We start from the raw sequence: 23,770 nt of genomic DNA, 5'->3' as shown, positions 1-23,770 counted from the left end.
ATATCCTATAGACCAGTTTCGGATGCTGCGTTGCAAAATTTAAAAAAATCCAGGGGGGTTTCGATTGCAAGGGGAGATAGGAAAAAAGGGGGTTTTTGATTTATTTACCCTAGTAATACTTTTCCAATTCAGGAAATGTTCTAGAATACTACACTTTAAGACATTCTGCGTCTTCTCCAGTCTTTATAAATAATTAATCATCCCTAGTTTATCCATTATCCCCATATCCACATTTGAATCACCCATGTTTACATATTTTCTTGACACAAGAAACGCAAAAAATACTAAACAGCATCCCTAGCCTTTTACTTGAATTAATTTTCATGGATATATAATATAATAATAATATATATAATATATATATAATATGGATATATATAATATGGATATATAATATATATAACGGCGCAATTTTTCAAAATAGGGTGAATTTAAAATAAAAATACAAAATTCCAAAATTGCATTGTCATTTAGATTTTGGTCCCAAAAAATCGGGAATGAAAATTAGCCCTAGTGGATTTACTTTTCTAGCACAAGAACTGATAATGAAAAATTCTAAAATAAAAAAGGTGTTTTGCCCTATCACCTCTGTAGACGACCGGCCTCCTAGACTAGCGAACCTAGTGGGGAATCTTGGAACCACTTAGTAAACACCCGCCGGTTTTGGGATAGGCGATAGTGTACCTTACTATTATATCGATGTGCAATGTTGGGTATAGTGCAAACAGTTTTTATAGAATTCCTATCGGGAAATTCGTTATTCGTTATTCGTATTCGTTTGTACTGCTTATTCCTATTCGTTTTTAAACGAATAAAGTTTTTCCTTATTCGACAGACACTGGTTTGAATAAACGAAAATTAAACGTTTTTTGCTCAGCCACTTTGAATACTAAATCATGTGTTTGAATAGAACTTAGTGAACTCTCGAAATGTGTCCCGATCCGTAAACGCAACGCCATCTATTGATCAATAACATTACATTCTACGATTACTCAGAGATGGCGATGACGCCACATTCAGTGACTTCTTGTTCATTATACTTACCATAGTTTTCAGTTTTAAAACAGATGATGTTTACGATATAAAGTAACCTATACAGAACGTTACTGGTTGCAGAAAGAAAATTTACGTACAAAGCACGGATTTGTAATTTTCTCTTCCATGAGAAATTTTGTACTTTTCGTTTATGTTCTCAACAGTGCAGCGTGTATTAGTCCTAGTATAAACCAAGAAAATGGCGACAAAAGAACGCTTTATTCGGTGTAAGCTTTATCTTTCTAGCTTAATATTTATGCAAAATGCGTGAACCGAAAGTTTTCGGATCGTTTTCGGGCGTTGCAAACGAACGCAAGAAAAGACGAAAAATCCAAAGTTTGATCATTCTTTTTGCCATTTATTGAGTTGTGTGTAATTTTCTTCCAATCAACAAAAAACACTCTGTTTATCATTCAATTTTAAAGGGCGAAATTGGGAATAAAAAAAAAAAAACGACACGCACACACATGGGTTTGTAGTAATGGTATACTAGGGCGCATAGTTATATCGTTGGACAGCAACAATCAATCAGGTTTGTTTAAATTTAACTCCTTCAGTGTTTCCAAAAATAATAAAAACAACGTAACAATCGCACAGACATGAAACTGGACGCACACGGCACGCAAAAAGATACACACAATTTATTCCCACATGTTAGGTTTTTTTTTTGTTTGGTTTTTTTCTTCTACATTTTTTATTTAAACTATGTTTCTTGGTTTTTTTTTTATCAAATTTTTGTTTTGTTGTTGTTTTGTTTACCTCATTTTCAAAATCAGTGTTTCTTGGATGATTCACTCTTTTTTTCAAAAATTGGTTGGCTAACAATTAGGGGCTGGTTATTCGAACCGGCGATGTATAGAAAACAATAAAGCACGCGATCATTAAATTTTTCTTCATTTTTCTTATCATCATTTTTTTTTCTTTTCTTTCTCGGTCAATAATAAATAATATTTCGGGATCCGGTTAGAAAAACAAAGAAACAGGAGAGCACCACCGGAGAATGCGTCGTAGATAGAAATAACACGATCATCCTTTTGCTATCAATCGATTTCCAATAGAAACTGCGGGCGTAAACTGCGTGATTCTTCAAATTTAACCAACAATTTCAATTTGCATTTTTTTTTTTTGTCTTTTTTGCTGCATATCAATTAGCGTGCGGCGTTCAATCACGGACTGTGACCATCGTGTTGCATGCTGTCCTCATCCGAGTCGAGAAACTGGACGAAGGCATCGGATGGATCGTGTTGCTGTTGTTGCTGCTGGTGCGGATGTTGTAAGGGACCCACTCCGATGTGATGAGCGATGCCACTTCCATGGTGGATGCCTCCACCGCCGACCATCGTCCCCATTTCCATCGGAGCCCCTCCACCCATATGATGGTGACCGTGTTGCAGTTGCTGGTGGTGCTGCAACGGGTGATGGTGATGATGGTGCGACAGGTGATCAGGTGGTCCGTGAATATCGTAGCCATGCATCTATTCCAAAAAGACAATGCAATTCGTCAACAAACTGTGAATCGAAACGATCTTTTATCGATGGTCTGACTTCTTAACGTACATATAATTAGAATATCAAAATAGTCTGCATTTTTTAAACTAGAACTAGTTCAGTTCTTGAGTTCTCCTCGTTCTCGAGTCTAGAAGAATAACACGATTTTTAAATGTGACGTCTAAAACGAAAAGCAGAGTGGAGGGGGAAGCAGAGCTCCTTTTTAGAAGGCACGTCACTTGATGATGGATTGAAACCGCAAAGTCACGAATGGAATGACGGATCTACTTCGCTGCTATACACGGTACCACGTTCTTACATCACTCGGGCGACGAGGAGCTTTTTGGATTGGCGCCACCAGTGCTCACGTCTTTTCTCCGTCTCTTTTCTATACACCCCTCCTTTTCCTCCTCCTTCACTCCTATACCGTTCCCATCCACGTTTTTTATTTTTATTTTTATTTTTATTTTTCTTGTTTGTTATTGTCGTCCGTCCAAGGGTCCGCCACCCGACCTACTCGTCGATGGGCGGTCGTTTTCTCCGGAATGGAAAGTGGATACACGGTCCGCGCACCCAGCTCAACCAATCGGCTGGCTGCGCATCACATCATAAACAATTGAGGCGGCAGTAAAACATTTGAAAATATAAACATATACGTATAATAAATGTGGACCCTTAGCCTATAGGCCAAGCCCTTTTCGCTATTCAAAACTCTCCTTTCGTATAGGGAAAGGCATTGGAAGCCATTTTGAACGGTAGTTGACATCCCCCTTCCCACCGGAATTTATATAGATATTTTTTAAAAATCTCACTATCGAATTGCTGGCTCAATCATTAAGCGAGATGATCCACTTGAAAAATAGGGAGTCAATCAAGCGGTTTAATTTTTTTTTTTTTTTTTTTACAAAGAATGTTGTTGTTGTTGAAAAATCATATTAATATTACACAGGTCAGGGATGTCGCCTGCCTAATCGGCCTATAGCGCGTAACACAATATCGGCCGTTTCTTAGTCGGGTGCGTGGGAACCCGATGACGCGCATGACGTCACTCGACAAGAACAAAAAATCTGTACGAAACAAAACTTGACAACAGGGAAGAAATTGTCTTGTTGTTTTTGTTTTTTCTAATGTGAAAAAAAACGGGTAAAAGAAGCACAAAAAAAAAAAAACAAAAAACAAAACAAACACAACAGAATATTAAACAGATAAGAATTGGAAAGACAAAGTTCCACAACGGCAGCAGAAAACAGCAGCAGTGAAATAATAATAATAATAAAACAAAAAGGCATCGGCAACCATCAGAATAAAATTAAAAACAAAAAAAAAAAAGAATTAAAACAACTTAAAAAAGAAAAAAGAGTCGCCAGACAGCCGAGCAGGAAAAGAAGAAGTTGGAAAACAGCATGATGCCCCAACACTTTTGGGAAAATTTCTTTTATTTATTTCTTTTTTTTTTCTATTTCCCTCCTAAAAATCATTTTAAAAAATTCTTTTTCTTCTTCTTCTTTTCAACAGGGCAGAGATATAGAAAAGAAAAGAAGAAAAAAAAAAAGACGGGACCGCCGCCATGTTGCCGACCTGTAATTGCCTTGATCGTGTCCGATTAAAGTGCGACTTTGGGGCCCCCGTCAGGCCGCCGCCGCCGCCGCCACAGCCGCAGCCGAAGCTTTGCCTCTTTTCCTCCCTCCTCCATTCCCCTCCCCCGATAAGAATCTTCCTGACTCGCCTTCTCTTCTTGCTGCTGCTGCTTCTGCTGCTGCTGTCTCTCCCTCTACGTGTTTTCTTTCATTCCTAACTTCAAATTTTTTATTTATTCCTTTTTTTTTTTTCGATTTTTTTGCTTTAGAATTTTTTATCTCGGCTCTATCGTCCTCTTCTTGGAAGGCGGATGCGGGCGGACGAAAAATCAAATCCCAAATTTTCACTTCCGGAAAAAGAAAAAAACTAAAGTGATGGCGTTCAAACGCGCATTAACGATCCATCAGCACGTAAACGAACGCGATTGGTGCCGCATGGAATGACGCAAAACATCCGTTAATTGTCTCGATGATGCCAACGTTTTTTATATTCGTTACCCCTCCTCTTTTGAGTGAGGGGGGTGGGTGGGAAGATTTCCTATTCAATTCATTTGAATTCGTATTGGCGCTGACGTTTAGATTCAAAGGTAAAAATAGAAACTGGCCTCAAAGCGAAACTAAAAAATCTCGCGAGATTATGGTCGTCATTCGACGTGAATGAATTGTCCCGTCGACAGCGACGATAACGCCCGGGTCAAATCATTTCGAAAAATACCACAAAAATTCCAATAAGAGAGGGGATCAAGATTCAGGTCTAACAATGTATATACGGTCGGTTGGATGATTGACTAGCAAGGCCCCCCCCAAAACAATTTCAGATAGTGCGGCCCTTCTGTTCATCATGAAGAAGGGCGCGATCAAAAGATCCTGACTTTATTATACATACAAACCTGAAACGAGCCAAATAGTCTATTTAAAGCAACACACACACACACACAAAAAGGGGGGAAGGATATTAAGTGTGGAGAGGAAGAATGATTTTTTTTTTTCTTGTTTGTTAAACCCATCGAACGAAAAAAAAAAAATCAAAAAGGCAAAAGATGAAAAAATTTTGTCTCCTTTTAGAGGAAGTGGTGGCGGTGGCAGTGGTGGGATGGATGGAGAGGTAAAATAAGAAAGAAAAAAAAAAGAAAAGACGACGACACAACCCAAGAAGAAGAAAGAGGTGGTCATAGGTATATAAGTCGTCGCGCCCAACTGTCGCCAGTCGCCAGTTCTTGGAGTCTCTTCTTCTTTTTTCTTTTCCTTTTTTTAATTTTTATATATATATATATACATTTATCTTTTTGTTTCTTTTATTTTTATTTTTTTCGTTGATTCTTCTCTTCGTTACGAAAGGAAAATCCGTGCATTTTGCGTGTCTCTTATTATTAAACTAAACATTTTAAAAAACCAAAAATGATCGCCATTTTTTGCTGTTGCCATTTTCGATTCGAGTTCAGCAAGAACAAATAAAAAGATGCGCCCGCTCTCAAACTCAATTGTTTGCGGTTCATCGTCAGTTATGTCAAAAATGAAAATCTCTACAAATCGGTGTAACAATCATCTTTTCTAATATTGCGGATGTATATAACGATCGCCATTGTCCAAAGATTTCGGAATAATCCAAATCAAATCAAATCAATAAAAACTTGAAAGGACAATGTCTTGGCCAAAAATTCAAAGAAGCTAATTGCTATCGTGTGCATACAATTGCTGTCCGTCTGTCTGCGTCCACACAGAAGTCAAATGACATATATCAGAAATGACTGGAATGTCATCAGCAAGTCAACGTACGTGCGGGCACCACGACAGGATCAAGACCGCAACATCCTTCTCACAGTAAACATTTGTCTCTGGAAAGGAGAGAACATTCACAAGCATTCCTTTCAGAATTGAAAAAATAAATAAATAAATAAATAAATAAAAATGAAAAGAAGACGAGACAAGAAGATGTGAATCACCAAACAGGTTATTCGATGTCTTTGGAAAAGCAATAATCAAATCGAAACGGAGGGACACGGATGGAAGTTGGCGATTTCCTTTTTGTGAATGGTCACCTGTCTGTGGCTGATTGACGTCAAAAAATCAGCTCAAGGGCGTGGTGAGGTAAATAAACTAATACAGCTCAAGGCATCCCCATTCAGTCTGATTTGACAGGCTTATCAATCCAACAGCGACTGATTTAGGACGAAATCCGACGTCGTGGAAGTTGTTCGAATTTTCCTTTTTCTTTCTTTTATTAGTTGTTAAGTATACACACGTTGCGAAGAAATAAAAACAAAGTGTAGGAACAATACCCGAACGGTGAAAAATAGACACTGTTGCCGTGGCTACCGCTGACCGAATGCTGGCGCTTCTGGGAGGTCAACCTTCGTTTCTTTACGGTTGGCTTTTTGCTTTTTTTTATGTTTTGTTTGTTTTGTTTTGTTTTTTAAAATATATTTTACAATCTAACAACAGCGGCAGGCACTGTGCCATCAGTCTACAGACTATAAGGGATAGCACGTCGGCTGGTTGACTCCTCCTTGGAGCCATCGGAATAAGAACGCACGAACGACGGTGCGGACGGGCAACAAACAAGAGAGAGAAGCTAAGAACAAAAAGGAAAACAAAAAGAGCGACTGAGATATATGTAAACTGTCGTATAAAATGTGGACCAAGAGATGCCCAGTCTCATGTTGTTCTTCTCTCGATTTCCAGTTGACAACTGAGACTCGTCCACCAGCGCCCTTCTCTCCACTTATATAGTTAATTCTATATATATACAGTAATAGCCTACAAGTGCACACAAAGCAATGGATCTATACTGCTTTACATTAGGTCGTAAAAAAGGTATAATCGCATGGTCGGGGTCATCGTGTGCTATTGGTTAAAATCATTCTTTTTCGCTGTTGTTGTTGTTGTTGTCTTCCTCTTTTTTAACTTTAGGGAAATAAAAAGAAAAATAAGAAAGGCCCAAGAAGTTGGTTTTTTTTTTTGGGGGTTTGCCTATACGACACAGAACACACATCATCTCGCAGATGTGGCGACACGGTCAACAGTCACACACACGCCAGTTTGAAAACTGTCTTGTCGGCAGGTCTCGTCTCCACTCGCTCCGGTCCGGTCTGGTCAACCAGGCGCCGAGTTTCCTTTTTTTGGTCTTTTTGTTTTAACATTTTCTTATTTCTTCTTCTTCTTCTTCTTCTTCTTCCTCCTTCTAACGTTTGATGTTCTGCTTCTTGTGTGTGTGTGTGTGTGTGTGTGTGTATGTCTGTGTGTGTTTTAAAAGATTCCTCTTTTATTTCTTTTATTTGTCTTTTGTCTTTTCATTCCTTTATTTTATATATATTTTTTTTTGGGGGAGAAGAAATACGGGGAAAATAAAACGGGAAGGGGGGGAAACGAAAATAAATAAACAGAAAGGAACTTTTCTATCATTCTTTTTGGCTAAACAGCTCATCAATTCATCAAGGTGTCTCTTTGCTCATCGCGATGCCTCCAGCACGCACTATGGGCTACTTGTAATTCATTCTTTTCATTTTTTGATTCCGCCTCTCCTGTATTTATTTATTTGTTTACCTTCCCCTTTTTTCAATGCACATCGTCTGCTACATTTCCCTTTACTCCAATAAATCGATTATTGTCACTTTCTACGTAATTAAAATAGAGAGAGAGAGAAAAAAAACAAAACAATAATAATAATAAATTGAAGAAGACGATCGCAATCAATGGGTCCGTCTTTCATTCCCTCCTTTTGTTTTATGATTCTCAATTCGACGGGAAATGAGGCCGAATTAGTTTACAACCGACATTAATTGCGCACAAATGTCAAGGGATAAAAAAATCCCCAAAAAATCCAGAAATCTTGTCTTTGTGTCCGATGAATGGCGCTAGCTGCTATAGTTTCTGGACAATTATTCTATTGCAGGCGGTTTGATTCACTTTTTGTTTTTCACACACCACAAACGCATAGCTATAAGAAATGACGGGTAAAAAAAAAAAAACCAAAAAAAAACTTGATTTGATTGGGGAGACGCGGAATTCGGTCGAGTGCCGCGGGCCCAGCAGACCGCAGCCGAACGCGGTCCACGTCCCGTCGTTGCGTCGCCACCCGTTGCCCCGTATAAAAAATAACAAATAAAATTGGAGACCGGAATGAACGGCGCCAACCCAAACTATTTGGTCATCATCACAAGCGATGTATGCGTATATATATACACATACACGCATAGATATACACACATGCCGTGAGTAAAGACGACGCGACAGGACCCACACACATTTGAGAAAAGGACCAAAACGTATATATGTTCCATCTTCTGTTTTGATTGGTCAGCAATCGCACGAGGAGAATGAAAGAATGGCTCGATCGATGCCAATCAATCAGCTATAACAAGTTCCGAGCCCTCGTGCATGCCCTTATCATTCTTCCAAAAAGTTTTATCAGTTGATTCGCGATATCCGCGCACGTTCCAGTCCATTCCCACCCCCCCACTCCCTCTCTGCTCTTCATGGTAACTAGTGTCTTAACTCGGCGATGAAAAGAGACGAAAATATCACGTTCGAACTCGCTCGTTTGCGATCAAAAAGCTCTTGTCAATCGGTTTTAGAATCCAAGTGGAATTGATACAAGTGTACGAGCTTCTGATGGCAAACTGTTTAACCTTCTGCACATGAAAGTATAACCATATATAGGTATAAGATTTTGTAACATCACCCAATCCACAAGCCCCCCCTTTTTTTTTTACAAGGTGAGGGTATATATACCTGGGCCGCTTAGAATAGGGTCGCTAATTGGCGGACAATATTGTTTTACAGCCTTTAAATACCCAACGACAAGTTGAATATAGTAATTTAAATCAAAAAAAAAAAAAAAAAGAAGGGAGGGGGGACCTTTCTTCCGTTTGTCGAAGAAGGACAGAGGCGTAATATAAACAAAGACCCCATATAATAATTAAGAATATTACAGCGCGTGTTGTTTTGTGCTAACAGAATCCTTGATGGTTTCTATAAAAAAACTCTACCACACAAACAAAAATAAATAAATAAATCAATTAAAAAAAAAAAAACATGTACAAGAATTCCGGAGCAGGTCGTGTTTGCTTTTTTTCAGATAATTGTCACCGTATTAGAAAAAATATATATATTCGTTTTTCTTATTTCTTAATCCCCCTATTCAACAACAACATCCTGCTATTTAAAAAAACTAAACTAAAGGACTCCAATCATTTTTTTCAAAGTTTCTTAAGGTCTCCCGTCTGTTTGCGGAGCTAACGGACACATAATAACTTTCAAAAATAATAATAATAAAAAAAAATGATCAAGGATTTCACTGGTGGCTAATTTTCGCTTACCTGATTGATGAGCTGCTGGAAATGCGGTGCGGACGGATCGATGCGCTCCAAATCGTTGTGCAAGGCAAACTCGGCCAGCGCTTTCCAGGGCGGGGCGAAGGCGTGTACTTCCACTGGATTGATCCCGCCGCCACCGTTGCCTCCTCCTCCGACGCCCCCGACGCCGCCACCACCACCCGGCGACGACTCGCCATGCCTGACCGGACTGGAAGCGATCAGCGGGATGCCTTGCATGGAACCAAAGCCCAGCTTCCTTCCGTCCTTTGCGTTTTTTTAATTATTTATGCAGTACGTCCGTCCATTGATAAAGGTGGACGCCAAACATTCGGCCAGGAAGAAATAAAAGGACGGGGGCGGTGGAAAAAAAGGAACGGAGAGAAAAAGAAAAAAACAAAAACAAAACGAACATTAGAGACGGAATTTTAGTTGATTAGAACTCTGACATTCATAGCTTTATTTTACGAAAGGACAAATGATAATAATAGTACGTATATACGTATTTATAAATAATGTAATTCATTCATTCCAAAACAAAACGAATAGAAGTGCATCCAAAGCAGGTTTTGAATGAAGATCAATGAAAACATTTGTTTCAATACTTGTTTCACTTGGATTGCGTAACATATATACAAAATAAAATACTGGCTTTCGTAGAACGTATATATATAGTACACGAAAATGAAGCACGTTGTTCTGTGCGTGTCTACGTTGAACGGAAAGGGGGGAAAAAATGATCATATATATTACGAGAGAGTCGGAAAGATTTGCTTTGATGGCGTTGGCACGGAATGGGTATATAATGGACGGACCGGGAACACACACACATATAGACCCTATATAGACACAGCACGAGAAATAATGATTCGGATGCAGCCAAGCGTTCGTCCAGTTGGCTCGGTCCGCTGTTGTGCGGCTTTTTCTGAAACATCAATGGGTGTGATGTGTGTCTGTGTGTGTGTGTGTGTGTGTGTAAAAACGATCGTCATCACAAAACAGTGAAAATGTATAGGCTAACACGTAGGAAAGAGCGCTCTGTATGTGCAGAGAAAGAGCTTGCCGAATCAAATTCTACATAAGTTGAAAATATCTCTGGTCCCAAAAAACTGCCCGTCTTTTATTGTTTTTATGTTTATTAAATTTTTGTTTTCCCTTTTTCTTGTTGCTGCCTATACCCTCATGTATGGTTAGACTGTTTTGATATATATGCAACGGGGCGATGATGGTGCGGATATAAAAGGAAGGGAATCTAGTTTTTGTGTGTGTGGAGGGGTTGTGTCTATGAGACTCTATCCATTACGGTGATTGCGGTGCCACCGTGCATATACTAAAGTCTATACAACGTCATCTGACAAGAAAGAAAGAAAGAAAGAAAGGGCTCTCTTTTGTAAGGGATAAAGCAGAGAGAACTGGCCGGAGAAAAGAAGAAGAGAACCCCGCAGTCCATTTAGACGATGAGTTTTTATCGATTCGAGAGAATAACGAGAATGTTCAACTCTCTCTCTCTCTCTCTGTATAAACGTATATATGTACAGTATATACACCCGAGCCTTTATAGCTGTCGAGCACTACAATCATCAGGTTGCCCTCGTTTCTTGTTCGTCGATACTCTGCTATACAGCCCCGTCCCCCGTCCCCCCATTATGCACACACAACGACACAATGTCGTCCTCGTGAAAAAGAAAATGATATTTTTAATTTTCGCTTTTTCTCCATCAGTTGGATATATTTATTGGTGTGGTTATATCATCCAATTATCTCACGTTCTTATTATTATTATTATCATTTTTTTTGTTTTGAATTCTCGCATTCCCTATAATTATCTCGCTATAGCCTATAGGTCTACGACAAATTTGGGGGGAGGGGAGGGAGGGTAAGGGGGTGGTTGGGCCTATACGCCTACGCTTTATTCATTTTCAACCCATGACGAGATGAAAACCCAAACTATCTGAATGAAAACTCTGGCGAGAAATAGGGTGACGTGGCTATCGAGATCGGATTCCTCACTTCAATTGGATCCGACGAGTCGTCGTGTGCATGCGGATGATGATGGATATTACGCGCGTGCTGGTGTTCCATCATCGTCCTTATGTGGTAGTAGGTGTTGCAATTGTTCGGGGCTGTGTAGTCGGGTAGATGGTGATGATGATGGCCTACCTTCTCTTGCTGTTGTATCTGTTTCATCAGGATGGCCTTCTTCTTGTCCTTGCAGCGCTTGTTCTGGAACCAAACGCGGATGACTCGCGGTGACAGGCCCGTCATCTCCACCAGCTGCTCCTTCATGAGAGCGTCGGGTCGGGGATTGGCTGCGTAGCAGGTGCGCAATGTGTGCAGCTGTTTCTCGTTCAATACGGTCCGCACTCGCGTCGGTTTGCCGTCTGATCCAGCGCCGCCGCCCGAGACGCCGCCCGATCCACCGACGCCTCCCATTCCGCGTTCGCCTTTACTACTAACCGCCCCTCGAGATCGTTCGCCGCTCTCCTTCCGCGTCGACGTCGTGATGCAAGTGTCTGAACTGTCTGTTTAATGAAAATCAATGAAAAATTCAATTTTTGAACAACAATTTCCTTTTTTTTCTTTGGTTCGTCATATCTTTCAATTACTTTGAAATTATTAAGACAATAAGATTGTAGGGTAATAATATATATAGGGAAGATGGAAGGAAACCAAAAGAACATTTAATTATAATCAAGTCTATTTGAAAATATATCTATATATCTATATATAAATATGTATCCTAAATCAATAAGATGAAAACGTTTGTGGTTGCATGCCGTGCGGAACTGCGTCAATACGTTGCGGCATGAACTGACTGACCCTCCCCCCCTCTGGTTTGGTGTGTCACTGGATAGCCTTAAATCAACATATTGACGCTGCTCCAATATTTGTAATAGAGCCGAGCTATATAGCGCGCGGCTAGATATATACATACATCATGTTCAATTCTATTTTTTTTTTTCTTGTTTATTTTTTTTTTTCATGTGGTCGTTTTAGCGCATGGCCGCTCAAGAAACCCGAATAGTATTCCCTTTTTCTTTTTTTTTTTTTTTTTGAAATATTTTTTTTATTTGCATATTATGTAAGCAGATTCAATATAGACAAAAGATTAGGGGTTGATGTTAGTGGCGAGCCAATCGAATATTTATAAGCAGCCATACCGTTCCATTTTGTTGTTCGGAGCCCCTAGCACAAACTTCGCGTGACTACCCGATGACGCCCCGACTAAACAACCGACTAATGTGTTAATTTTCCATCCAGCAAATGATAATAGATAGACAAAAGGGCAAGACTGTTCTCCTTCTCTCTCTCTCTCTCTATATCCCATCAGTCCCACCCTTTGGGCTCATCATTATCGATGCACGTACAAACAATAAAAATGACTCCCCACTGACTTCTTCTCTTTTTTGGGGGGTGGGGGGAAGGGTAGGGTGGGGGGGCTGCTGATCATTTACATTCGATATCTTATAGGATCAACATATTATTCAATTGTATGACACAAACAAATAAAGCCACTAGAGACATTACATCGAACGAGATATAGGTCTACTCAGTGGCCTGGTGATGAATCGAGGTGGATGTCCATCTTGTCCAGCCTCTCTTCTGACTCTTCTGACTCTAATATGGTTGCACCCTCTACGCACGTTTCGCTCTTGAGCATGTACAGCGAGTCACGGTTACAAAGTTTGCCCTCTGCTGCGGGGAGAAGGTTAACTCCCAAAAGGCCCACAAAAACGCAACGGGTCTTTTTAAAAAAAGGGAAACCTATATACGTGGTGAGGTACGTTTGCGAGCCCCCCCCCCCCCCCAACGAAAAATGGGAAAACCCCACAAACACAACTAATGGTTGGACGACACGCCAAAGTTCTCCCGAAGGATCACATCACACACATAACCCCTCTAAAAACCCTAGACGCAGAAGAAAAAAAAAAAATGTATTATATAGACCTACCCAACATTTATAATAGCTGTATGTATATATTTATTCCCTGGTGTGATGGTTGTGTATATATAGTCCTACATATATATAGGTCTATACAGCAACATCAAGAGTGCTGGGGAAGGCCTATAATATATATATATATTTACTTCTTATGTCATTAGAGCTGTTGTTGCGTGTATGTATATCTGAAAACCCTAATATAGATGATGCGGTGACTGATTTCTCCCTTTACCCTAACTCAGTTTTCACACGTATTTTCTAGATTTGTCTCTGTGATGCGTTTTGATTGAATTACGAATTGTGTGTGGTCGGCTGTGTTGCCACACGATTAGCCTACAAACCAAAATTTCTTTAATTTTTTGATTTTCCGAACTCGGTTACAATTCGGTGCGATTCCGCGCGCTTATGAATCGCGGAAACGGACAGCCAAACGTTTGGCTTTTTTTTTTTTTGCTGTTTTCCTGTTCATAGATAACTTTTAAAAAGTCAACAAGCACCGCGTTGGGCACGCCGAAATTCTTGTCCAATCTGAGAAATCCTTTGCATATCGCGAAAAGGGGAAGAAAATAAAGAAAAAAATACTACAAAAAACAAAACAAAACAAAAACTTGTCACTAAATAACCAAAAATTTAAATAAAGAGATGGGTAGGGGGTAGAAACAAACGCTTAGCAACAATATTTCTTCTTTTTGTTTTTTGTTTTTTTGCATAGACATTCAAAGAACGAAGGTCAATCAACAGAAATTGTGATCGATTCTTTTGTATAGCACAAATTTCAGGCAATTGTCGTGAGCAGCGGGAGGGAAGGGGGGGGTAGGAAAAAGAATTAGAAAGAAAAAAACTAAAAAGAACTTTGGATTTTCACGAAGTTCGGGACAACGACTAACAGACGGGCGCAATTTTTTTGTTTGTTTGTTTTTATTTTTAAAATTTCTCAGCGGAATAAGAAATGCCAAACATTCGTATTTTCCCGACTTTGCGTTATTTATTTAGCCTTGGAAATATGCGATTATTATTACGATGCAGTGGCGAATAAGAAAAATGAGAGTTTTGATTGATGTACAGGTTTTAAGGATCCAGTTTTCCTTCCAACCTCGTTCTAGCTCAATAGCTAAAAAAAAAATGAATTTAATTTGAAAATTTATTTTAAAAAAACTAAACAATCAAGTTGGTATAATCAGACTAGACCGAACTGGCTATCTAATTTGAGAGAGACTCGCTTCTTTTCTATGGACTCAATAAGTGTCGATGATGATGACGGCTGTGCCTGGCAAACATTCAAAACTGCTGCAGGCATTTCCACAACATTATTAAACGCGGCTTATATGCAGAATTTGAATTGCAACTGTTTCATTCGTTCCAACGAGAAAAGGATAACATCCGGCCAGTTTCGCAACGATCACTAAAGCGCCATCAGCGTCGGATGCGCAAAACTTCTTAATGGATCTGCTATCCCATATATCCTTCGTATTTTCAAACCGACAAATGAGCGCGCGTGTATGCAAATGTGCTCTGTATATTATTGCCATAAAGCAAAATAAAATAACATAAAATCCATCACGGGATTTTTTTTTGAAAGGATCCATTTCTATCAAAGGAAATATCCGCTCCATTGTATAGTCTATATACCGATTGAGAGAGATCCCCCCCCCCTTTTTTTCTCTCATTCCCTGCTCAAACTGTATAGGCTATATCTATTCTTCTCTCGAATGCTTTAACATTAAAGTCGTAAATACATGTAGGCTTGATCGACACTTCCGCAGTTGGCCGGAGAAAGAAATCGGAGCAAATGAATAATATTCCGGCATTTGAAAGGCAGAAAGAAAATGTCATTTGCATATGAAACAGAAATGATTTTGTCAGGGGAAAAAAACACACGCGATTCAACTGGGAAAAAAAAGAACAGCAAAAATAAAGAATCAGAGAATAAATAAATAATAAATAAAAAATAATAATAATAATAAGGGAAAGAAATTGAGAGAAAGTGAACTGTGTGTGATGCTCCGGCGCCGGCGCGCGAGCCTTTGCTGCTTAGAACAGTTTGAAAGCTTTTAGCTAGATTAGTTCAGACACACATACACACACACACACACACACACACACATATATATATATATAAGCTGTATAGAAGCTTCTTCCCCTTTTTCTTCTTCTTCTTCTTTCCCCCTCTTTATCCTCCCCTCGTATTAAGAGAGAGAGAGAACAAAATCTTCAAAGTCTTTTTACCTCCGAAATAAAAAATAAAAAAATCAACTCTTATTTTTCTTCTTCTATTTTTTTTTTCCTTAATATCTCCCCCCCAACTCGACAACTCCCCTCTCTATATTATAGTTTATCAACTCTATATACACGTCACGCGTATGTATAGTTTAGTCTACTTTAGTCTGCTGAACAGGAGATCCCCTACATCGCAACTCTCGCGGGATTTTCAAACTTACAGACGCAAACAAAGTTCAACTACTTCGCCTTGCTGCTCTATATAGTTTCATATACATCCGTAAACATGATGAATATGGAAGAGAAGATGAAGAAAAGCGTTTCAGCCTAACTCAACTGCCTTTTGTGAGATGATCTATGAATGAAAAACGTTTTATACTTCAATACACAGACATAAACGTCGATCGACTATATCAATTCCGACAGTGCGACTTCCAGATTTTGTGTGTGTACGGTACAATAAAACAACTAGTCCTACAACCAATAATAAATTGACCATTCTCGGAATGGGAGAAAATACATATACGATGTTAAACACTATATACGGAGCTATACACATCAAACGGTAGGCAACCAGTTTTGCCTTGCCCATTCGATGGCATGGGCCAAATCCATCTTCAAATCAGAAGCTCTTTCTTCTTGCTCAGTTATGCTGGACTCCTTTATAAAAACACACGACACTATTTTTATCGGTAGACCTATATACAGACACACAGATCGAGTATGTATATAGCTTCTAACATGGCCATCGGCCCATATTTATATATACGGACGTTCTGTACCAGACCTAACTCGTTTATCGACCCTACCTGCCCACAGTAATGTATATAAGAAAAAGAGGGGCTTCAAAGTAATCCAGCGATTATATATAGAAGATCACCAATATTAGAAATTCGGACGTCGTCAGTCGTATGTCAAATTGCAATTTCTTAGATTCTATAAACGCCTGTTGTTTTTTTCTATAGCTTGGGCATGCATATCAAACAGGCACATCAAATAAAATTTAAAAAAAAGGATCAGTCAGTTTGTGCTTACCTGAATGTGAATCGTTGCTGTTTGCTCGACTGTGTCGTCCACTGCTCGACTCTGTAAAATATCCCACATTTTCAATTGAATTTTGTTTTGTTTGTTCTTCAGCCAATCAAGTGAACACATACGTATAATAATAGGACAGCATCGTGAGTTCAAATTCGTGGGCCACACAGCATTGGATACAAATTGTTTTCTATATAATACATACGTGTAGGTCTAATACTTACTGTGGCTTTTGATGCTGCTGTTGCTGATTGGCAGGAAAGAGACGGTGCCACTGCTGCTGTTGCTACTCTGGTTGTGGTGCTCACTTTTGGCCTCTAAGAGCATCAACGACGAGCTCGTCTGGTTGTTGTGGTGGTGATGATGGCCGTGATGGCCGTGGTGGTGATGATGAGCATTCTGGTGGTTATTGTTGTTATTCTGATTGCTGCTGTTGTTGTTGTTGTTGTTGCTGCTGCTGTTGTTATTGGTCTGATCGTGGTCGTCCTTGCAGAAGAGGTTGCCGTCGTCACGCAAAGCGAACTCGTCACCTGGCACCAGTTGGCGCTGGCACAGCGCACACCGGAAACACTCGATGTGGTAGATTTTACTCTTGGCCCGCATCACAAAGTCAGACCGGCTGAAACCCAGACCGCACTTGTCGCACTTGGCACCGAACAACCTGCCGCCAACAACAATAAATCAACACGATCACATCAATCATTTTTTTTTGAATTTTTTTGTGTGAATTTTTGAAAATTTTTAAGACGGTGAAATGCAATGAAATTTAGCCACGTCGTTTACCTGACGTAATCTCTGCGGCAAAAGGTCTTGCCATCGCGGACGAAACAGGTGCAATTCTCATCGAGCAGGACGCCGCATTCGACGCATTTGAGGCAGGAGGCGTGCCATTCGAGATCAGGAGCCACTCTTAGAATGTACTGGTCCTGGATGGGTGAACCACATCCGACGCATAAGCTGCCCGTGCCGTTATTGATTGCCCCGCTGGTGCTGGTCGACACGGCCGAAGCGCGGATCGCTCCCGGTAAGGAAGACGGGACGATAGGTCCCGTACCGACGGACACGGCAGCGGCCACAGTGACGGACGGATGATGTTGTTGCAGCGAATGATGGTGCAGATGATGGTGATGCTGCTGCCCTCCACCTACTTGAAAATGATCCACAATCACAACAGGGTCACATCCCCCCCCCCCAGCAAAAAAACAAACAAAATTATTGATCGTGTTGGAGTTTAAATCTATAGACTCTACATCAATCAACGTGTAACAGTATAACCGCAATTCTATTGACCGAGATGCTCATAATAAATGGCATTATTCGTCTCAATTTTTCTTTCTCTTGTTTCATTTTTTTTCTTCTTTTTCTTTATTATTTAGGGTGTCATAGAGCACACGAGCAGTGACGGATGAAAATCAAGATCACGCCAGGGGGAAAAGGGAGGGTGAAAATAGGCCCCACCTATATACGTATATACAGGCAGAGAACTTGCTAGGGGAACAACAACAACAAATTGAAAACAACAAAAGAGAAAAATATATGAAACAAACGGCCATATTTGATAGACTCTGTGGCCTTTTCTTCTACGTGATAAATGAATCCTGTTGATCTCTACCAGCTATTATATAGAAGCAGATCATCAATTTCCGTCTGATGTTAGCAAGAGAGCGGCAGGCCTAAATAGTCCGTCCAAGAATGGAACTTTATTATACGTAACAGGCCTATCTGCTGGAGGTATAGCAGCACAAGTAATTGTCGCATAGAAAATCATTTGAAAAATAAAAACTAAATAAAAAATGCTGAATCACATCATCAATAATGAACAGCGAGCAAGTCGGCGATGCGATGAAATATTCAGATGATGCTGGCAAAAAAAAAAGGGTGTCAGGGAGGAGGGGGTGATAAATATAGGACAGTGTCGACAACAAAACGCCGCCCGGTGTCCGCTTCTTCTTCTTTTTTTGAATCATCGTCGGGTTGTTCCCCTTTTTAGCGCCACCCTTGTTTTTCCGGCTAATTGCTGATGGACCGTCTTTTTTTTTTTTCTATGTGTTTATACTCTGCCGATGTTTTGGGGGGGCTAGTGCACGCGCCGGTATAGCGCACCTAAATTTAAACCCATCTCTCTCTCTCTCTTTTTCACCTATTGTGTGTGTTGTCAACCTTCCCCCCTTACACACCAGCCTCGCACACCTTTTTTTTTTTTTTTTACCTTTTGTTCTCTCATCATCCGAACCCCCCATCGAGAGGTAAAGGAGGTGGGCTAAACAGCTGTCACCAGGTTCCCCTTTTTGTTTTGTTTTCGGCTATATGCATTTTTGAATATATCTCTTTTAAAATATATAGACATGTGACTGACTCTATATAACGGGTTAATAATTGAATTCACCTTAAACTCCGCTGGATTGTTCTATATATATACCTGTCGTGAAATGAGATCGACTTTCAATGACATTTCACTGAATTTTTTTTTTAAATCATCGATTTTTAGTTTTCAAAAAATAAAAGGAAATTGTTTTTGGGCAAAATGTTTTTTTGTTTTTTTTTGCCCTTTGATATGTTTTGCAATGATGGCTATTTTTGTATTGATCTGACCGGTGTATACGTATTTAGAGTGAAAAACGGCTGCATGGGTTGCAATGTGGACCACCTTGGTTGGCCGTTGGGTGACGGGCCAGCAGTCGAGGCGCCACTGTCAAGTTATGGACCTGATAAGCATCGCCCGCTCTTCCTTCCTTTTTTGTCTTTTGTTTCAGTTTAAACTTTTTTTTTTCTAATTTCATTTTTTTTCCTTCCTCTTTTTTTTTTTTAAATGGCCAATAGTCTGTTTCATAACGATATCTATTTCTTTTCCTCCTTAAAACGAATGGATTGTGGAAACGGAATTGCCGACGACTGGCGAGCGAAATGTTTCATCGGATTCATTTTTTTTTTTTTTCGAAAAAATCAATTCTTTCTTTTATCCATTCGCGACGCCCGTCTCAGGAGTTCTCGATTTCATCCAAGTTCTTCATTTTTCATTTATTTTTTTTCTTATCATTTTTTTAAATAATTTTTTGCTCCCAATTTTGATAAATCAATCACTCTCCTGTCCGAATACTAACCAAAACAAAAAAATCAAAAAAACAACCTAAAGATAAGAAAAAAAAAAAAAAAAAAAGAAAAAAGGGATATCTGGTTCACGACAAGTTTGATACGTTTACACAGAAAGAACCACAGGAAGAATCAAGGGTGACTCTGATTTTGGGGTCCTACAGCAAACAGGACGGAATTGCCTCAATGTCCAATTACAACTACCCGAATGTTCGAGCCAAAATCAAAAGGTTATGATAGCAAGCCTATCGAGATTTGCACATGAAAAAATTATAAGATGAGACGCCCACTCTTTTAAGTTCTGAAACATTCACGTTGCGACATTTAGACCATATGAGATCGATTCCTTATTTCTGCTATATAGTCTACGTATATGTGTCTATATTATATTAATAGCAATCTTAAGAATTTGCGTGTCGCAACTTGCACAACTGTATGAGGCAAACAAATTACGTTATAAACCCAAACAATTCCACCGAAAAAAATAAATAAACAAAGCAGGTTGGCAAATCGGCTTAGGCTATATATATTCTCCGATATCTTTTTTAGACCTTATAGCTATATAGCCTATGGTATATACATACTCTAAATACAATAACACGGCGCATTATGCACGGTGAATGCAGTACCCACTTGACCGTCCAATGGATTTAGCTCCTTCTTGCACATCGGTATTGAGTAATAAGCCTTTTTTCCATGTGTACGCCCAAGGTATTAATGCAAATATTATAGTCGGGCCATTCTCTTCATCTAATTGATTAAAAATCCCTCGTCTTTAAGAAGAAAAAAAGGGGGTATACGGATGAATAGAAAGTCGAACCGACGTCCGAATAGAATTTCGGCAAACAACTTTTAAAACAAAAACAGAAAAGAGATAAATAGAATTTGGCGAATCGCTGGCTCTGCATATCGCTATATATAAAAGATCAAACCGAGAAAGCTTATGTATATATGTATACACTGAATCAATGATCCCACCTTAAAAAAAAATAAAATTAAAAGACTGATGGCCAGCTGCATCAAATGGACAGCAAAGGTCGTTCCCTTGTATATAATATTAGACCTTGCCTTGGCATGTTTTATGTTTAAACTCGACTCTATAGACTATGTATTTTATTTGCGATCTCGGTAAAACAAGATTCAAACAACCATTCGATTTGAAACATTGCAGAGGAAGGGGGAGGGGTGGAAGGGCTATTCTAATTTTTCTAATGTTATTTCCCCTTTTCTTTTCCTTATATATTTGCTGGGAAACTGATGTATTATATAGCCAAACATTAAAGCCAGCTCTCTTATTTGGTATATTATACAGCGCATTATACTTCGAATGAAACGTTTCTCCGATGTAGGCCACGCACCGCGAACGATTTTTGTGTGGCAATCCAATAAGTTGCGCTATATTCGAACGTTTAGCCGCAACTGTTAAGTCATTGATTTTATTTTTAGTCTGAAGGCGATACCCGACGGCATGCATTAAAATCACCGCTTTTTTTAATTTTTATTTACCTTTAAAAATAAAGAGGGGAAAAAAAGGGGGGGAGGGACCACCGACGACGTTAATCCGTTCGATTTTTGTTTTAAATTTGTTTGTTTTTTGGCCGGTTGGCGGCCAAACGGATATACATCACCCGGCAATCAATTAAGACTGTGAAATTGCGTAGCCTAATGTATATTACGCTAATTACATGCGCTCGATTAAGTTATACCAAGGATGTGCTCATATTATATTACGTGTGCTGAAGAATAAGGTCAACTTACGGAGGAGGGGCTGCTGTTCCGTCTGCATCTCGGACTCGACGAGGACCAACGAGGGCGAAATTTTCGGGCCGCCTCAGCACTCGACCGGAGCACAATCTCAAGTGATCAGAACTGATTCGACACAAAAACAATACGGGGGGATGGGGGGGGGGAGGGAGGGCAGGGTAGAGGATTGTTTAACAATTGCACAGCCCTGAATTGTAATCAGCTCTTCTGGCAATCGGAGGTGAACAGGGGAGGTGGTGGCACGGCTGCGGTAAATCACTGGATATATATTTAGGAGATAATACGAATTCACTCGTATGCAAATGACATATACATAGGCCTGACCATAGGCACATATGTCCTATTCATTTGTTTCAATCGCAAATGTAATCCTCGGTCTTTAATTGTTTTTCCGACGGATATTGAATTGCAAGCAATTCGCACGTTCCCTACATACGCCGCAACCACAAACGTTTTCGGCTTGCTTTATTTTGAATGCCAAATCACCGAGAAGAAGGTCCACAATTTCCTTAATGTGCCCCAAAACCAATTTTTTTTTTTTTGTTTTGACGAATCAAAAAACTCAATTCAAATTTGCTCTTCAAACGTTGTTGTTTTTTTGTTTGTTTGTTTGTTTTCAAATGGATCACAGTTTGCGCGCCACAGGCGAATAAGAAAAGTCAAGCAGACGAAGTTTTCTTCTTCTTTTTTTTTGAAACTCGTCCGTGATGAAGAAGAAAGAAATGTCGCTCGACACCACACCAAATTCAAATTGCGAAAAAAAAACAACTTCGATTGGACCTCGAAAAAAACAAAAAACAAAAGACGTTCACTTTTGCGAAGAAAGAAGACACCGAACAAAAACAAAACAAAGTGGATACGGCCGGCGACAATGCGGTGGCGATATGATGAATAAATAATCGAAATGTCACTGGGGACTGAGTGACGTGAGGAACCGGACCGAAGCCACATCCAGCGGCGACTGGCCAGCCATCAGGCGCCTAGTCTCCAAGTTACAACGAAAAAGTAGAGATAAAAAAAAAAAAAAAGAAAAGAAAAACACAAAGATCCCGCCCCTCCCTCCTTTGCAACCTCACCTTGGTCGCCACCCCCTTCCGGGAGAGGAGGACAAGAGGAAACCGGAGGCGGAGTCTAGTCAAACGGTCGGATTGGTCAAGTTGGTGGCAGTTGACGGGTAACTCCACCCCGTCTCTCGACTTCCCATTGGTGGTGAAGCTCCTCTTTTTTTCTTTTTCTTGATTTACTTTCTATCGTTCCTTTCGCTTCGTGTATTTTTTTTTTCTTCTTCTTCTTCTTTCTCTTCATGTTGTTGTATTATTGTTTTTTCCTCCTTCTTCTTCTTCTTCTTCTTCTTCTTTTTTCTCTTTTTAATTTTCACGATCGATCCGTGTGTGCGCCAACGGTCTGGAACCGTCTCTTCCCTCAAAGGCAAACGGAAAAAAAAAAAAAATAAGAATTTGTTATTTTTCCTTTCCTTATTTTTTTTTTATTTTTACTTTTTTTGAAAATAAAAAAAAGAGAAGGAGCCGAGTCCTCTTTATAGGAGCAAAACACACAAACGGATCGCCTTGTGCACCCGGATATCAATTCTTCAACATCTGAATCCATCATTTCTTTTTTTTATTTTTTTTTATGCATCAACTTTTGTGCCAATTTCAAATGATTAATTCTCTCTTTTTTCCTTTTTTGTTTAGTTTTTTTATCTTGCCAAATGTTCAACTCATTTTGAAATAATGAAATCCGGTTGGGATCGGCGTGACACGTGACGGAAAAGGCGCTATAGGCAACGGACCTCATCATATAGGCATTTAACTATACAGCACACAAAGTCCTTATGTAACATCAACGATATATCGTTTGACAGCCGCCACGCAGCTTTCAGAACGAGACGAGAAGCAGCAACGAAAAACGGCGGTGCGTCTTGTGGGAAAACTCTGTGAAAGTTCCGCTCCGGCCCTTTTCTTTTTCCTTTTCTTCTTATAACTTTGAGAATCTCAGCGGTTCACCCTCCCCCCCTTTTTGAAAGCAAAAAAGCAAAAAAGAAAGACTGCAACTGGACGTGCACTCGGCAATTGTGATGCCTATATTATATATATACAAGTTTGTATTAGAAGCTTCAACTTTTGGCCTATATATATCCAGTAGTCAAACTATAATACAAGTCTATTACACGTATATATATAGGCTATAGATAATATAGCCGAAAATGCTTGGCTAATATTAGCTGAGCTGGTCCTCTATTTATGTACACGCACGCGGAAGATGTATAGAGAAGCGTGATGTGAAGAAAGAGAATCAACAGACACACA

The 23,770-nt window shown here is 39.6% G+C and overlaps 1 protein-coding gene across 3 annotated transcripts; it reads right to left on the bottom strand.

Moving 5' to 3' along the window:
* Window positions 1-1,370: 1,370 nt before the first annotated feature.
* LOC116936737 (LIM/homeobox protein lim-7) lies at window positions 1,371-22,428 on the bottom strand. Of its 3 annotated transcripts, none has more exons than XM_045169586.1 (7): window positions 21,456-22,428; window positions 17,391-17,754; window positions 16,832-17,268; window positions 16,608-16,658; window positions 11,423-11,934; window positions 9,419-9,679; window positions 1,371-2,510 (listed from the first exon to the last, which is right to left on the bottom strand). In XM_045169586.1, the coding sequence occupies exons 1-7, from the start codon at window positions 21,481-21,483 to the stop codon at window positions 2,202-2,204; spliced, it is 1,962 nt and encodes a 653-aa protein (XP_045025521.1). In that variant the 5' UTR covers window positions 21,484-22,428; the 3' UTR covers window positions 1,371-2,201. The 3 variants fall into 3 exon arrangements, with proteins under 3 accessions (XP_045025521.1, XP_045025523.1, XP_045025522.1); XM_045169588.1 differs by having other exon boundaries at window positions 11,573-11,934; XM_045169587.1 differs by having other exon boundaries at window positions 17,391-17,751.
* Between the last annotated feature and the right edge of the window lie 1,342 nt (window positions 22,429-23,770).

This window comes from Daphnia magna, linkage group LG2 (assembly GCF_020631705.1).
Source record: "Daphnia magna isolate NIES linkage group LG2, ASM2063170v1.1, whole genome shotgun sequence".
NCBI classification, from domain to species: Eukaryota; Metazoa; Arthropoda; class Branchiopoda; order Diplostraca; family Daphniidae; genus Daphnia; species Daphnia magna.
This window is presented reverse-complemented; position numbering and strand designations above follow the sequence as displayed.

Bases quoted from the DNA above. Each gene is read 5' to 3' on its own strand.
- LOC116936737 (XM_045169586.1), bottom strand. From the start codon at position 21,483: ATGCAGACGGAACAGCAGCCCCTCCTCC. The intron at 17,755-21,455 runs GTAAGTTGACCT...ATCATTTTCAAG, and splicing joins GGAACAGCAGCCCCTCCTCC to TAGGTGGAGGGCAGCAGCAT. The intron at 17,269-17,390 runs GTAAACGACGTG...TGTTGGCGGCAG, and splicing joins TGCCGCAGAGATTACGTCAG to GTTGTTCGGTGCCAAGTGCG.